This window comes from Lithobates pipiens, unplaced genomic scaffold, assembly GCF_037356315.1.
Source record: "Lithobates pipiens isolate NorthernLeopardFrog02 unplaced genomic scaffold, aLitPip1_a1.2 Scaffold_19, whole genome shotgun sequence".
Classification (NCBI taxonomy): Eukaryota; Metazoa; Chordata; class Amphibia; order Anura; family Ranidae; genus Lithobates; species Lithobates pipiens.
Window position 1 is genome coordinate 51587491 of NW_027507764.1, and position 18193 is coordinate 51605683.

Consider the following 18193-nt stretch of genomic DNA (forward strand, 5'->3'; position numbering starts at 1 on the left):
GGAACCATGAATGCCAACATGTACTGTGACATACTGAAGCAGAGCATGATCCCCTCCCTTCAGAGACTGGGCCGCAGGGCAGTATTCCAAAATAACAATGCCAAACACACCTCCAAGATGACCACTGACTTGCTAAAGAAGCTGAGGGTAAAGGTGATGTACTGGCCAAGCATGTCTCCAGACCTAAACCCTATTGAGCATCTGTGGGGCATCCTCAAACAGAAGGTGGAGGAGCGCAAGGTCTCTAACATCCACCAGCTCTGTGATGTCATCATGGAGGAGTGGAAGAGGACTCCAGTGGTAACCTGTGAAGCTCTGGTGACCTCCATGCCCAAGAGGGTTAAGGCAGTGCTGGAAAATAATGGTGGCCACACAAAATATTGACACTTTGGGCCCAATTTGGACATTTTCACTTTGGGGTGTACTCACTTTTGTTGGCAGTGGTTTAGACATTAATGGCTGTGTGTTGAGTTATTTTAAGGGGACAGCAAATTGACACTGTTATACAAGCTGTACACTCACTACTTTACATTGTAGCAAAGTGTCATTTCTTCAGTGTTGTCACATTGAAAAGATAGAATAAAATATTTACAAAAATGTGAGGGCTACTGTATATACACATGATCCAGAGCAGAGGTGTCATCCTGTAGCAGTAAAACTGCTACAAGGGTGGACCTTAAACAATTTAAAGCCGGAATCTTCTCCTCCCTCCTGTCTGCTTTCAGCTGCAGCAGGGAGAGACATACAGGGGATCAGTTCCTGTAATTTGGGCCCCACCACATGGAACCCCCCTCCTCCCCTCTGTTCGATTGCCCCGGCTGCCTGGGCCCCTCTGTGTGCCCCTGTCCCCCTCAGCGCTGGCGGCTTTCTCTTTTCCCTCCTGCCAGCTTTCAGCTGCTGCAGCAGGAGCCACAGAGGGATCAATTCCATGGAATGCGGAGATTGGATTGGATTGCGTGTTTCATAGCTTTTACCGTGTGGTGTGTTTGTGTGGTGTTTTTTTTTTTTTTTTGTTTGTTTTTTAGCAAAGCATATCCTGTTCTGATTTTGAAATGCTTTTATTCATTTTTAAATGTCAAGAGGAAACGTGAACCCATGATAACATCATCAGATTCATACAATCTGAAAAGTGATTGAGTTCTCCGCAGTGCCTGCGTGTGTACACTCCTTCTGGTATAGCAGATCAGATCTATGCAAAATATTGCTGTGTAGGCAGATTAAAGTGACTGTAAAGGTTCAGATTTGTTTTTAACCCCTTCACACCAAAGGGTAAAACAAATGTTAATGACTAAGCACAAGTTTGCAATTTTGTGTGTTGTGTGTAAAACCGCACATGTCATCACAACTACCAGGTGGATTATATCTTGTTTATGTTGCTGTTTTTTATTTTATTTTATATTTTCTCCTGCTCTGGACAGCAATACTACATACACTATATTGTCAAAAGTAATGGGGCACATGAACTTTAATGGCAGTCCTCTATTACTGTTTTGGGGACTACCCAAAATGTGGGATTTTTTTTTCCACTTTCACTTTCAATAATAACAGTAAATGGGACAAATCTAGAGGATGAACCTCCCTAATGGGGCATAGACAGCAATAAAAATGACAGGTGTACTAATCCATCTCCACTCTAACCAAAATTATTATATATATATATATATATATATATATATATATATATATATATATATATATATATATATAAATTATTTGCGTGTAGAAATTGGTCATGCCATAGACTATACGATTTTCTTTCCTGCAACCACGGGTTGCAGGAAAGAAAATTACTCAGTTCCCCCATCAACACGGTCCGCCTGCTGAACCAACCAAGATTTGAACCATCTATGGCCGGCTTTACTTGTTGATCCTTCCAGAAATGTAGTGACCTTGTTACTTAAAAAAAGCTGAAACAATGTTCTCTGTATCTTTTTTGAACTAATAATTCCATATACAATGGAATTGAGATGAAACGCATATTTATCTGCTTGCCAACCAGCCACCGTCATTATACTTCTGGATACAATTTATAGATATATATGTGTATGTATGTGTGTGTGTGTGTATATATACAGGGCCAGATTAAGAACATCATGGGCCTGGTGCTGAGGATTTTGGTGGGTCCTTTTAAAAACAATAAACAAATAAAATGCAAACTATTTTTTGTTATAATAAATTAGAGAGGGGGAGGATGAGAGAGAGAGAGAGAAAAGGGATGAAAGAGGTGTGAGGGGTGAGGGAGGGAAGATGAGAGAGAAAGGGGGGGGGGGTAAGAGAAATAGGATGCACATGAGCATGTGTGGGAATGACATCAACGCAGCCCGGCCAAGGCAAGTGACCGAAGGCACAGAACCCAGAAGGAAGACCGGGTGAAGATGGAAGTGCCCGGGCCCCACTGGATTGATCACAGCACAGCACTGGAGGGCTCAGTCTGACAATTGAAGTGTACCCTAATGTGCTAATATGCTGGGAATACTTGTACATTATGGCATAACCTACCCCAGGGCCTCTAAAAAGTAGTAATGTTAGAAAAGTTTATTACCGCTTTAATATCGCAGGAGCCTCTCATGGGGTCCCCTACTGACCCTGTGGCCCTTGGGCAGTGCCTAAGTGCATAGTTGTCAACATTTCAAAAATAATTTCAGTGCTGGAGTGGGTCTTTAGCTACCTACCCCTCTGTGACTCCTGATCGCCGAGCTACAATCCTCAAAGTCAATCTTTTTTTTTTTTAATGACTTTTTTTGGGGGGGGGGGCAAATGGGCCTATCTTGAGAAAGGGGCCTGGAGCTGCAGCTCCAATAGCCCCTATGTTAATCTGGCCCTGGTTATATGCGTATGTATGTGTGTGTGTGTGTATGTGTATATGTATGTATATATGTGTGTGTGTGTGTGTGTGTGTGTGTGTGTGTATATATATATATATTATTATATTCGTATCCATACTTTAAAAGAGGGGGGGGGGGGTTCAACTGTACGCACATTGTAAGTATCTGTCAGATACTTTGCTGAATTTCTTTATTGTGCCTGCATTCTAGGTTAGAAACAGAAGGTGGTGCTATTTCCCAAGATTTCACTTGCGTTTTTATGGCTGATGTATTTATTTTGAGGGTTTATAAAGTTCCCTCATCACATAGACTTATTTTTTTTTCTTCTGGAAATTTACTCCAAAGTCTAGTTCTAGATGTTAGACGTGTTTTTTTTTTTTTTTTTTTTTAACACACCTTATTGATTTTTCAAAAAAGTTTCCTTTACAAACAGACAAATATATTCCAAATTAAATCCAGCATCTATACTACGATTGTCCCTCTAGTATCAATTTTTCAATCATAAGCCCCCCCGCCCGCAGACCCCGACAACCAACGGCCAGGGTTGTCAGGAAGAGGCCCTTGTCCTCATCAACATGGGGACAAGGTGCTTTGGGGTGGGGGGGCGCATGCCCCCCTCCCCCAAGGCACCCCCCCATGTTGAGGGCACGCAGCCTGGTATGGCTCAGGAGGGGGGGGGGCGCCCGCTCGTCCCCACCCCCTTTCCTGGCCGGCCGGGTAGCGTGCTCGGATAAGGGTCTGGTGTGGATCTGGGGGGGACCCCCACGCCGTTTTTTCGGCGTAGGAGGTTCCCCTTGGAATCCATACCAGACCTAAGGGCCTGGTATGCTCTCGGAGGGGGAACCCACGCCAAATTTTTTTTCAGATTACATAAGGGGTGTGGTTTATGGGAAGTGGGAGGGGCCAAAATTATGGGCGGGGTCATAATGGGCGGGGTCTGGCGCCCCCCCCCATCCAAAAACTTCACCAGCCGCCACTACACTGGTCTATAGTTCATACCTCAATACCATAAATAATAGCATATTAGATTTTTTCCCTCCAGCAGTATATAATACATTTGGAAATTGTAGAGAAATGTTAACTAAGAGCCGGTTCACACAGCGGGCGAGGCGACACGACTCGCCTCGCCTCGCTCTCGCAAGTCGCCCCCGTTCTGTACAATGGAACCGTTCTGAGAGGAGCGACTCGAGTCGCTCCGACTCAGAAAAAAGGTTCCTGTACTACTTTTGGGCGACCTCGGGGCGACTTGCATTGACTTCTATACAGAAGTCATTTGCAAGTCGCCGCTGAGGCCGCGGCAGGTCGCAGCGAGGCAAGTCTGAGTCGCCTCGCCTCGCCTGCAGTGTGAACCGGCCCTAAGGCATTACAGTTTATTTACACCCATTCCATTTTAGATGACTAAAATGAGTTTTAGTCGACTAAAATGTACTGGAATTTTTAGTTGACAATTGCGGAAGGCTAAAATGGGACTAAGACTAAAATGCCATTTCAGTCCTAGGACTAAGACTAAAACTAAATTGAAATTTGTTGTCAAAATTAACACTGGTGACCGGTACTCTTTATGGAGGGATCTGGGATCTACAAGACCCCAAATTCCTCCTTTTCACTTAAAAAGCATTCAAAATGCCAAGTTTGGCTGTGTTGAATGCTGTCATTTAAAAAAAAAAAAAATGCGCCTTTTAAGTCTTCAGTAAACCGATAGTGAAGTCATGACATTGCTTCCAGGTTAATGGATCCAAGACCCGATCAAAGACGATTCTGGCTTTGTTCGGGGCTCCGGCCTGCCGGCTGGTCACTCGGACCTCCCGTTGGGAAGGGAGAGGCCCCAGCGAGTCGAAGGCGGTGGGAGAGGGGGATATCCCCTCCTGCTTCTTGGGATTATGGAGAGGCTGCTAGCCACATCAGTTATCCCAAGAAAGCCGACTGCTCTAAAAACAGTAAGGGGGTGATGAGTACAGCTACAGGCATCACCCCGGTACAACCCCTTCAAACCGAGGCCACATATTTGCATGTGGTCGGGGTAAAGGGGTTAGTAATTTTTAAACCCTTACCTATACCCAGCAATGTGACTGACAGAGATGAAGCAAATCTTCCTACATAAGTTGTACACATTTATCTGCAGCCGTCTGTCCTCTACATTCATTCAAAGTGCAGAATTTACACAGTATCTCTCTGCTCTGAAAAGCAGGGGGCGGGGAGCTGATGTCACATCAGTGAGAAGAGCTCTGAGAGCTGATTGGAGGAAAAGGACACAACCCCAGCACACAGGAACAGAGCTGAGGCTGTTAATCAGCTGGAAGTCCCTTAGGGAGTGCACCCCAAAGCTCAAACACACGCCTTTCTCTGCAGCCTTAGCTGTACTGGATAGTGAATGAATGGGAAGTGCTTTGTGCTCAACTGCTTCCTGTTCATTCCCATACTGAAGCATAGTAAACATAGTACCCCCCCCCCCCCCCAAGTACACACTATAGGGGGATATGCTTTAATTTAGAGAGGGAAAGGGCTGGTAAATTACATATTTCCCCCGCTCTCCATCCTGAAACATCCCCACCCCCCTCCTCCCGGCAGCCAGAAGAAGAGGAGGGAAGCCAGCAGCACTGTGGGGCCAACGCAGGGGGGGAATCCGGGACAGTAGTGGTAATCTGTACCGCACGTAGTGATTGGGTTGTGCCCAGGCACACCTCGCACATGCCTATGCCTGTCACCATTTTTCTCTTGGTGTCACGAAAACTCATGAGAAGTGACTCCTGCTGATAGAGGAAGGAGGCAGCAGACAGAAATGACACTTGGTGCTCTGGAATGAAACAAGTACACACTATAGGGGGACATGCTTTGTTCATATTTCATGTATGAAGTTTAAAACGCTTTAACTAAGGGACAATAGCAAGTAGTGTGCTAATGTGGCCTCCTTTTTTTATTTATTTATTTATTTATTTATTTTTCCTGCACGTTTTGAGCATCTATGGTCAATCCTGTCTGGTAGTTATGGCATTGAAGACAATTTTTCATTTTATAACACGTGGAAGGGTTAAAACCTCTTTCTGGTTTTTATTGCTGTCTCTAGAGCAGAGACCTCCAAACTTTCTAAACAAAGGGCCAGTTTACTGTCCTTCAGATTTTAGGGGGGCCGCACTGTGGTCCTTGGGAGTAGAAAAGGGCTGAAGGCTGTGGGGGGGGGGAACAATGCCCTGTCGTTGGCGTCAGTGGGAGGAATTGTGCCCCATTATTATGGGGAGGAATTGTGCCCCATCATTTGGTTTCATTGGGAAGAATTGTGTCTCATCATTGGAGTCATTGGGCCATATTATTGGTGTCATTGGGAGAATTGTGCCCCATCATTGGTGTCGTTGGGTGGAATTGTACCCCATTTTTGGGAGGCATTGTGCCCCATTATTGGTGTCATTGGGAGGAATTGTGCCCCATCATTGATGTCATTGGGAGGAATTGTGTCTTGTCATTGAGCCCTATTATTGGTGTCATTGGGAGAATTGTTTTCCATCTTTTCCATTATGTGGATTCGGTGTCGGTGGGAGGAATTGTGTCCAATAATTGGTGTCATTGTGCCCCAATATTGGTGTCATTGGGAGGAATTGTACCCCATCATTGGAGTCACTGGGCCCTATTATTGGTGTTATTGGGAGAAATTGTGCCCCATCATTGGTGTCATTGGGAGGAATTGTACCCCATCATTGGAGTCATTGGGCCCTATTATTTGTGTCATTGGGAGAATTGTTTTCCATCATTTGTGTCATTGGGCCCCCTTGATGGTGTCAGTGGGAGGAATTGTCCCATCGTTGGTGTCAGTGAGGGGAATTACGCCCCATTGTTGGTATCGGTGGATAAGTTTGCCCCAAGGGCCGGATAAAAGCAAGTAAAGGGCCACATCTGGCCCCCAGGCCACAGTTTGGAGACCCCCTGCTCTAGAGGAATGATTTCTTCTTACTACCATGAGGAGTTTTAGCCCTTCTCTGTCCTAGCCATACCTAAAATAAGGCTGACAAAACACGGGCTCACATGAAAAGAGGCAAATATTCAAGCGTAATAAACTTCAACTTGAACATTTCTGAAAAATAACCACGATAATAATTTTCTATAGCATGGGCTTGGTTCACTTCGGGGAGAGCGGAGTTCCCTGGGATTGGTCTGTGTGTGGTGTATTGATGGCTGCTATAAATATAACACATTGGAAGGGATTACGTCAACCAGCACAGAGCTATGAGCACTCTGGAGATTCCTCCTCCGCTCTTCAATTATGCAGGAGAGGTCACAGAAGAGGGTTTCCATTACAACCCGAGTCCCATGTCTGGAGACTTCAGAGGGGAAATTGCTCACTAGATGATCAGCAATCGATTGATCTAGAAAGGAGACACTCGAGCTGTAGGTTTGATGTCTCCTTCCAAGGACCAGGTCACTTTTTAAAGAACTCTGAAATCTTTAAAGCCCAGTTGAAGTCTCACTTTTTAGGCCTCTTGCACGATGCTCCTGTTTGGAGAATCCTACTTTTTCTGAAGTGTGTGTGTGTGTGTGTGTGTGTGTGTGTGTGTGTGTTTTTTTTTGTATGTATTTACGTGCATTTTTTCGCGTATATGCGTTTACGTGCCAGTACTTTTTTCACACGTTCTTGTCCTGCACAATAAGTAAATTAGCATTTTCATGCATTTGTGTGGATGGATATAGATATATAGAGAGATATATAGATATAATTTTTTTTTTTAAGGAGTTAAAATACAGCTCATTAATTGTAAAGTGCCTGTGCACACAGGCTGGTAAACAAGCGCTGTGTATTCTTCATTTAAAAAAAAAAGAAAAATAGAAAAATCAGCATTTTTAGTCAGTAATTTATTCCTCATGTACGCAACTGAAAATGTGTGCAAATCCCCGTTCACATATTGTGCAGAACAAAAACACGAGAATAAGTTTTTACACAATTGGCACAAACGCATGTGTGCAAAAATGCACGCAAATACATAAAAAAAAAAAAAAAAAAAAACTAGGAGTATCCTATACAAAAGGCCAAAAGAATATTTTCCCATTTTATTTTTATTTTATTTTTTCTGAACAATGCATGGCGCTTGTTTACACTCCCACTGTATTTTTAGCTCAGTAAAAAAATAAAAAATGAGCTTTTTCAAGCTGCAGTGTGCAAGAGGCCTTTTACTGAATGTGGCACTTACATTTATTTTTTATTGTGTATGTGCTTTAGAACTATAAAAGTTGTGTTGTCAGCAGCACAGTGCAGAGCCAGACTGCTTTTCTTGTAGAGGTCTGACACACCCCCCTGCACAGTGCTCCAATCAGCAATACGCACACTCTCTGAGCAGGGTTGTTGATTGGAGCATTGTGCAGGGGGGCGTGTCAGACCCCTACACTCTGTCTGAGAACAGCAGTCTGGCTCTCCACTGTGCTGTCGGCACAGTACAGCTTTTATAGTTCTAAGCACACGCACTACAAATATATATATATATATTTTTGTTAAAAGAGACGTTCTGCACTACTTATGCAGCCTGACTGCATAACGGGTAAATAAGCAAGTTGGTTTTTAAAGCTGAAGTCCAGTCACCAAAATCTCTTGTTAAATACACTCACCGGCCACTTTATTGGGTACACCTGTACAATTGCTTGGTAACATAAATTGCTAATAAACCAATCACATGGCAGTAACTCCATGCATTTGGGCATCTAGACGTGATGAAGACAACTTGCTGAAGTTCAAGCCAAGCATCAAAATAAGGGCAGAAATGGGATGCAAGAGACTTTGAACGTGGCATGGTTGTTGGTGCCAGGCGGGCTGGTCTGAGTATTTTAAAAACTGCTGATCTACTGGGATTTTCACACACAACCATCTCTCGGGTTTACAGAGAATGGTACACAAAAGAAAAAAATATCCAGTGAGTGGAGGTTCTGTGGAGGAAAATGCCTTGTTGATGTCAGAGGAGAATGGGCAGACTGGTTTGAGATGATAGAAGGGTAATAACCACTTGTTACAACCAAGATATGCAGAATGCCACCTCTGAACACACAACACATCGGACCTTGAAGCAGAAGTCTTCGCCGGGTGCCACTCCTGTCAGCTATGAACAGGAAACTGAGGCTACAGTTCACACAGGATCACCAAAATCGGACAATAGAAGATTGGAAAAACGTGGCCTGGTCTGATGAGTCTTGATTTCAGCTGCGACATTCAGATGGTGGGGTCAGAATTTGGTGTAAACTTGAAAGCACGGATCCACCCTGCCTTGTATCAACAGTTCAGGCTGGTGGTGTAATGGTGTGGGGGATCTTTTCTTGGCACACTTTGGGCCGCTTAGTACCAATTGAGCATCGTTTAAACTCCTTGGGCTACCTGAGTATTGTTGCTGACCATGTCCATCTCTTTATGACTACAGTGTCCCCATCCTCTGATTGCTCTTTCCAGCAGGATAATGCACCATGTCACAAAGCTCCAACCATCTCGCCATTCTGACATCCAACAGAATGCATGTACTTCCATTGTGGTGTCACTCATAAGCTAGTGATAGGATTACAAATACCAGGGTGCCTCGTGGTGCTCTGTAGCTAAACCCCTTTTTTTACCGCATAATGTTAGGTTAATTTTGTTGTCCGCGGGCTGGTCGGTAAGTGAGCTTGGAGATTTCCTTGGATTTATCCTTGGCATTTTTTTCTAACAGTCAGCTCCTGACGCCTGGTGTCCTAGGTTGCTAGGATGTAGTCTGCTCCTGATACCTGGTGTCCTAGGTTGCTAGGATGAAGCCAGCTCCTGATGCCTGGTGTCCTAGGTTGCTATGATGCAGTCAGCTCCTGATGCCTGGTGTCCTAGGTTGCTAGGATGCAGTCAGCGCCTGGTGTCTTAGGTTGCTAGGATGAAGCCAGCTCCTGATGCCTGGTGTCCTAGGTTGCTAGGATGCAGTCAGCTCCTGATGCCTAGTGTCCTAGGTTGCTAGGATGCAGTCAGCTCCTCATGCCTAGTGTCCTAGGTTGCTAGGATGAAGCCAGCTCCTGACACCTGGTGTCCTAGGTTGCTATGATGCAGTCAGCTCCTGATGCCTGGTGTCCTAGGTTGCTAGGATGCAGTCAGCTCCTGATGCCTGGTGTCCTAGGTTGCTAGGATGCAGTCAGCTCCTGATGCCTGGTGTCCTAGGTTGCTAGGATGAAGTCAGCTCCTGATGCCTGGTGTCCTAGGTTGCTAGGATGAAGTCAGCTCCTGGTGTCCTAGGTTGCTAGGATGCAGTCAGCTCCTGGTGTCCTAGGATGCAGTCAGCTCCTGATGCCTGGTGTCCTGGGTTACTAGACAGAAGCTGCCTTGCATCCTCGCTATTCAGTGTTGATGGTAGACAATTTCCTAAATACTGTAGGCTTGTAAATTTTAGCACAGCGTTAAACACGGTCCAGCACTTACTGAAACCTTGAGAGGTTTGAGTAAGGGCTGTATTTAGCGTGAAACGCATTATTACCTCTTTGTGTTCCTGCCATACATGTGATGTCATTTTAATAATTCAACAAAGATTTTGAGGAGTGCGGCAAAATTCCGGTCGCTTGGTCTCACAAGCCAAGCTGCACAGCACCCTCAATGCTCACAACACAAAGGAGTCAATTGCTTACCTGGAGCATTATCTTTGTTTTGTTAAATACAGTCCATACACAGGGCCATGGGGGCAGATGAAGCTGTGTGTATGGGCCCCAGCAGAGTTTTCGTTGACAGATTAGCCACCATTAGGTTGATCAGCTGAATTGTTCATGTGTGGCAATAGCTGGAGATCTTGGCATAGGAAAGGGTCTCCTTAAGCTTCAAGGTTGTATTCTGTCTGCAGTACATCCCGATCCTGAGGTTGTGTTGCAGTTCTCTCTGATGGTCGGGGCACGGCTCTGCACTCCCCGGGGTTCAGTATCCGCTCCTCTCGGCAGCAGCATTTGGTAACACAGCGACTGGCAAACCTTTTCCATGCTCAGATTTAACAGAACAGACTTATGGAAGCCAAGGGCCCACCAGGACCTGGACTGACTTCTCCAACCATGATCAACACAATGACCTTTGAGAAGCTACATTGTCATACCAGTCATTTCTATAAAATGATTCTTTAATTAGGGAGAATGTATACTAGATAACTGTACAGTAAAGGAGTTTTAATTTATTTAACCGCTTGACCTCTGAAAGATTTACCCCCCCCCCACCCCCCCCCCCCTTTCACGACCAGGCCATTTTTTGCAATATGGCACTGCATTACTTTAATTGACAGTTGCGCGGTCATACAACGCTGTATTAATCTAAAATATATATATATATATATATATCTATATCTATATCTATATCTTATATATATATATATATATATATATAGATAGATAGATAGATAGATAGATAGATAGATATAGATATATATAATTTTTTTTTTTACTTTCTGCTATATAACATATCATTTAAAAAAAAAAAAAAATATTTAATTGCTTCATTAATTTAGGCCAATATTTTGAAAATCCCAATAAGCCCCGGTTCACACAGGGGCGACTTGTCCGGCGAATTAGCCACCTGACAAGTCGTATTCCATTCTGTCCTATGGAGCCTTTCTAATAGGAACGACTCAAGTCGCTTCGACTTAGAAAAAGGTTCCTGTACTACTTGGGGATGACTTGTATTGACTTCTATGCAGAAGTCATTTTGAAAGCCGCCGCTGAAGTCATATGCAGATCGCCTTACAGAGTCACTCTGCAAGTCGGGCTGCCCCTGTGTGAACCGGGGCTAAGTGTATATTTTTTGGTTTGCACAAAGGTTCTAGCATCTACAAACTATGGGATATATTTATGGAATTTTTATTTGATGTTTTTTTTTTTTTTTTTATACCAGTAATGGCAGCGATCAGAGACTTATAGCGGGATTGTGATATGCGGCAAACATTCTGACACTTTTAGGAAACCAGTGACACTGATATAGTGCTAAATATGCACAGTCACTGTACTAATGACACTGGCTGGGAAGGGGCTAAACCTCAGGGGCGATCAAAGGGTTAAATGTGTGCCTGACTAGTGTTTGTGTGTACTGTATGTGGTGCTTCTACTAGGGTAAGAGATGGAGTTTAGTTTGCAGGAACACAGTATCTTTTCCTCCGTTTCCACAACCCCACCCTCCCGTCTTTTTTTACATAGGCAGAGCTCCATTCTGAGTCTCTGCCCGATGATTGACGGGTGCCGGTGGACATCGAGTGCCTGGCACTAGCAGATCGGCTTCTGTTGTGAGTAATCACAGCAGAAGCGGCCTGCCGGTGACACATGCGCCCCCTGCAGGCAAAAGTGCAGGATCACATATGTATATATCAGTGATCTGGTGCAGAGCTGCCACCCTGTAACAGTAAAACTGCTATAGGGTGGTCCGCAAGTGGTTAAAGTGGATGAATCATTTAAGGTTGATTTGCTAAATCTAGAGGGTACAAAATCTGGTGCAGCTCTGCATAGAAACCAATCAGCTTCCATTTTTTTTTTTTTTTTTTTTTTTTTTTTTTTTTTTTTAATCAACGCTTTATTGAACAAGCTGAAGTTAGAAGCTGATTGGCTACCATGCACAGCTGCATCAGATTCTGCACTCTCCGGTTTTAGTAAATTAGTAAAGCTGAAGTTCATTCTGCTGATATTTTTGTCTTATCTGATTCAACTCCCCCACCCCGCATTTCCCCAATCAACATGCTAATGATAATTTAACAAAACTTTTTTCTGTTTTTTACTACATACCTAATTTTAGACCCAGTAATGTCACCACTTGGTCTCAGTTCTTCTCTATGCACTGTAGACAGAACAAGGCTGGTGGAAGGGACTGGTAGAGTGCTGTACTTAGCTGCCCGGAATCATCACAGAACCCTGCCTCGGTACTGCGCCTAAGATCCCTTAAAGGAGTTGCCATTGGCTCCTGCTGCTGTCAAAGTCAGCCAGCCAATCACAGGAGAGAGGGGATGGGCCAGGTCAGGGCTCCACGTCTGAATGGACGCAGGGAGCTGTGACTTCGCTTGGGTGACCCCCCCAGAGCAAGCTGCTTGCTCTGGGGTCACTGAACAGGAGGGAGGGGCCTGAATTGCAAAAGAGGCACCTAAGAAGAGGAAGATCCGGGCTGCTCTGTGCAAAACTAACTGCAACAGAGCAGGTAATGTTTGTTTTTATAGGAAAAAATAAATTGACTTTACAATCACTTTAAAATGTTACTAAACCCACAACCGTAAAACCAGTCTGTATATGCCGTACAGCAAGCTTGTTATACTCGCTGTGGAACCTAAGGGGTTAATCCTTTGCATTGTGTAAAAAAGGCTGATTGATCCTGTCTTCTCTGATCCTCCCCTCCTTTCACTGTCCCCAAAACCTCTCCTAATAGAACAGAGCCTTGGAGTCACTCTGCACATGCTCAGTTTGTTGTGTATTGCTAGAGAGGTGTTTTTGTTTTTTTGTTTTTTCATGGGCGGCTGCATGTGATCGGCACAGGGCCAATCACTGTCCAGACAGAGGGTCAGGGGTCCTGCAGACTCATAGGACAGTCAGAGGAGAATGAAAACTCCTCCTACAAGCTTTAACCAGACACTGATAGAAGTCACAAGACTGCTATATACTGCTGATGAGAAAAAGGTATTTAGCAGTTTATATTGACTAAAATAATTGCATTTCCATGTTCTGTGTACTGTGGGAGACCGGATATAGTGCATGCAGGCTCCTGGGTTTAGTAACACTTTAACCCTGATGTAAGCAGTGGGCTGGCCTTTGGGAGGAGTTATGCAAATATCAGAAAGCCTTTTAAGGGTGATGTCAATCTGGAGGAGCGGGCTTTCCTAGGCAGGCCGTATTTGCATACAAGCGGGTCCAGGTAACGCCATCATGAGATGCTGAGCCCCTATGGGTGAAAGAACTGAAATCCAATGATTGAAAGGGGCGGGGCCAGGGACAATTAATGGGGAGGAAAGGCTAGAGGGATGCAGGAAATGAGGCGGAGCTCTATGTAACGTGCTGCAGCTTTTAATGCACATTATGAGAAGCTCACAGTGTGCAGTGAAATCAGAGTAAGCCATTTCAGTACGGGAGAGGAGCCGGTACAATTGTGAATGATGGGACTTTCCATCCAAGACTTACAAGGATTTCTTCTTCCTCCCTCAGGTCCAGGCTCAGGTCCGTCACACCAAATCTTCTTTCGATAGACTGAAAACAGATGTGTGCGAGAAGGTGGACCTCCTACGTGCCAGCAGATGTAACCTGCTATCCCATGTCTTGGCTTCATACCAGGTACTGGCCTTCTGTTTTCATGTGTTTTGTAAACTCAACCTCTTCCGAACCATCGTGTATGTCCTGCCAAAACTTTATTAGTTTAGTGGTGGGGGATTCGAGACCCTGTTGGGCTTTTACTGCCATCCAGTAAGGATTCTCAACTCCTTTAGTAAATTCGTTTCAATACCTTTCTGTTTATAAGTAATATAAATATAATTTCGAAAAGCCATGCTGGTAGGCTAATTTTCTTCAGTCCAAAATTGGCCCCAGTATATGAATGTGAGTTGGGGACCTTGGATTGCGGGTTCCTCGAGGGTAGGGACCGATGTGAGTGTGCAATGTATGTGTGGAGCACTGCATAAATTGACGGCACTATATGGGTACCTTAAATAGATAATATACAAGATGAGCATCTTAAGGAGACGCAATGTACAGGGATAGGGGCAATTGTAAACATTCAGGTTGAACTGGATGGACTGGTGTCTTTATTCAACCTTACTAACTATGTAACTTCACATGCTAGTAGGTAAATTGGCTCCTGTTTAAATTGGCCCTAGTATGTGTATGTATGAATAGGAGTTAAGGACCTTAGATTGTTAGCTCCTTGAGGGCAGGGACTGATGTGAATGTGCACTATACACTATATTGGCAAAAGTATTGGGACGCCTGCCTTTACACGTACATGAACTTTAATGGCGTCTTAGTCCGTAGGGTTCAATATTGAGTTGGCCCACCTTTTGCAGCTGTAACCGCTTCAACTATTCTGGGAAGGTTTAGGAGTGTGTCTATGGGATTGTTTGACCATTCTTCCAGAAGCTCATTTGTGAGGTCAGGCACTGACTCGCTGTCTCTGCTCTAATTCATCCCACAGGTGTTCTATCGGGTTGAGATCAGGACTCCGTTCAGCCCAGTCAAGTTCCCCCCCCCCACCCCAAACTCGCACATCTATGTATTTATGGGCCTTGCTTTGTGCACTGGTCCAAATAATTGATGGAGGGAGGATTATGGTGTGGGGTTGTTTTTCAGGGGTTGGGCTTGGCCCCATCGTTCCAGTGAAGGGAACTCTTAAGGCGTCAGCATACCAAGACATTTTGGACAATTTGGGGATGGCCCCTTCCTGTTCCAACATGACTGCGCACCAGTGCACAAAGCAAGGTCCATAAAGATATGGTTTGGGGTGGAGGAACTTGACTGGCCTGCACAGAGTCCTTATCGCAACCCAATAAAACACCTTTGGGATGAATTAGAGCGGATACTGTGAGACAGGCCTTCTCGTCCAACATCAGTGCCTGACCTCACAAATGTACTTCTGGAAGAATGGTCAAACATTCCCATAGACACACTCCTAAACCTTGTGGACGGCCTTCCCAGAAGAGTTGAAGCTGTTATAGCTGTAAAGGGTGGGCCAACTCAATATTGAACCCTACGGACTAAGACTGGGATGCCATTAATTTTTATGTGTGAGTAAAGGCAGACTTTTGACAATATGATGTATACATAAAGTGCTGCGTAAATTGAGGTGCTATATAGGTATCTGTAATTTTCTGGCACTCTTTGTTTACAAGTAAAAATTTGTATTTTTTGCTAGAAAATTACTTAGAACCCACAAATACACATAAAATACAGTGGTGTGAAAAAGTGTTTGCCCCCTTCCTCATTTCCTGTTCCTTTGCATGTTTGTCACACTTAAGTGTTTCGGAACATCAAACCAATTTAAACAATAGTCAAGGACAACACAAGTAAACACAAAATGCAATTTGTAAATTAAGGTGTTTATTATTAAAGGTGAAAAAAAATCCAAACCATCATGGCCCTGTGTGAAAAAGTGATTGCCCCCCTTGTTAAAACATACTATAACTGTGGTTGTCCACACCTGAGTTCAATTTCTCTAGCCACACCCAGGCCTGATTATTGCCACACCTGTTCACAATCAAGGCATCACTTAAATAGGAGCTGCTTGACACAGTAAGGTCCACCAGAAGATCCTTAAAAGCTACACATCATGCCGAGACCCAAAGAAATTCAGGAACAATTGAGAAAGAAAGTAATTGAGATCTATCAGTCTGGAAAGGGTTATAAAGCCATTTCCAAAGCTTTGGGAATCCAGCGAACCACAGTGAGAGCCATTATCCACAAATGGCGAAGACATGGAACAGTGGTGAACCTTCCCAGGAGTGGCCGGCCGCCCCAAATTACCCCAAGAGCGCAGCGACGACTCATCCAAGAGGTCACAAAAGACCCCACAACAACGTCCAAGGAACTGCAGGCCTCACTTGCCTCAGTTAAGGTCAGCGTTCATGCCTCCACCATCAGGAAAAGACTGGGCAAAAATGGCCTGCATGGCAGAGTTCCAAGGAGAAAACCACTGCTGAGCAAAAAGAACATCAAAGCTCGTCTCAATTTCTCCACAACACATCTTGATCCCCAAGACTTTTGGGACAACATTCTGTGGACCGATGAGACAAAAGTGGAACTCTTTGGAAGGTGTGTGTCCAAGTATATCTGGCGTAGAAGGAACACTGCATTTCATAAAAAGAACATTATACCAACAGTAAAATATGGTGGTGGTAGTGTGATGGTCTGGGGCTGTTTTGCTGCTTCAGGACCTGGAAGACTTGCCGTGATAAAAGGAACTATGAATTCTGCTGTCTACCAAGAGATCCTGAAGGAGAATGTCCGACCATCTGTTCGTGTACTCAAGCTGAAACGAACTTGGGTTCTGCAGCAGGACAATGATCCTAAACACACCAGCAAGTCCACCACCGAATGGCTGAAGAAAAACAAAATGAAGACTTTGGAGTGGCCTAGCCAAAGTCCTGACCTGAATCCTATTGAGATGTTGTGGTATGACCTTAAAAAGGCAGTTCATGCACGAAAACCCTCTAATGTAACTGAATTAGGACAATTCTGCAAAGATGAGTCAAAATTCCTCCAGGATGCTGTAAAAGCCTCATTGCACGTTATCGCAAACGCTTGGTTGCAGTTGTTGCTGCTAAGGGTGGCCCAACCAGTTATTAGGTTTAGGGGGCAATCACTTTTTCACACAGGGCCATGATGGTTTGGATTTTTTTTCACCTTTAATAATAAACACCTTCATTTACAAATTGCATTTTGTGTTTACTTGTGTTGTCCTTGACTATTGTTTAAATTGGTTTGATGTTCCGAAACACTTAAGTGTGACAAACATGCAAAGGAACAGGAAATGAGGAAGGGGGCAAACACTTTTTCACACCACTGTATATGTGTGTGTGTGTGTGTGTGTAAAATATATATATATTCTATTATATTATATGTGTGTGTGTATATGTTTGGGGGTTCTAAGTCATTTTCTAGCAAAAGATACAGATTTTTACTTTTGGGGAAAAAATACACTTTAAATAAAAAAATACAAAAATCAAGGTATGTGTTTTTTTTTATTTTTTTTTGTAAAGTTTTAAAGATAACATTACGCAAGTAAATGGATATCCAATGTCATGCCTTGTGGAATGGTGCCAAACTACGGTACTTAAATCTCCATAGGCGACGCTGTAAAAATTTCTACAGTTTAAGCCTAGTACATAAAAGAATATTAGATTAATGATAATCTTTTATTTTTTTTTATTTTTTTTTATCGATTTTTATTTGCATGCTAGCCTTCAGATCTAAACTGAATAAGAAACTAAAGTAAGAAAATTCTCGTATAACAGAATAAAAATTTGGAAATTATGTATTGTATTTTTAGATGAAAACTGTACTGATTAAATAAAAATAGTACGATCTGGTATCATACGAAAAAGATTTCCGTGTTTGTCCCTTCGTAAAATTCTAGAAGAAAGCTATGTACTAATGATCAGATTATCATATAATCGCTTCGAAAGTGATATTTTTGTAACGATATTCTGATCATGTGTACTGGGCTTTACAGAGGAGGTCTAGTGCTAGAATTATTGCTCCCGCTCTGACACTAATGGCGATACCTCACGTGTGGTGTGAACACCGTTTACATGTGTGGGCGTGACCTACATATGTGTTAACCACTGCGCACAAGCACAGGGGGAACGGGGGCACTTGCATCCCTTGCATTAACAATACAGCATGACAGGTCCTATTTATGGAGAGACCTGGGATTTATACGACCCCAAATCTCTCCTCCTACCTTTTTT

At 43.8% G+C, this 18193-nt stretch overlaps 1 protein-coding gene across 4 annotated transcripts in view; it reads left to right on the forward strand.

The window, feature by feature from the left end:
• The window catches only part of ICA1 (islet cell autoantigen 1), a 105840-nt gene that overhangs the window by 49093 nt on the left and 38554 nt on the right, over positions 1-18193 (forward strand). For all 4 annotated transcript variants that reach the window (XM_077490729.1, XM_077490727.1, XM_077490726.1 and 1 more), the window contains one exon: positions 13944-14069. In XM_077490729.1, coding sequence (XP_077346855.1) covers positions 13944-14069 — 126 coding nt within the window. The remainder of the gene's footprint in view (positions 1-13943; positions 14070-18193) is intronic.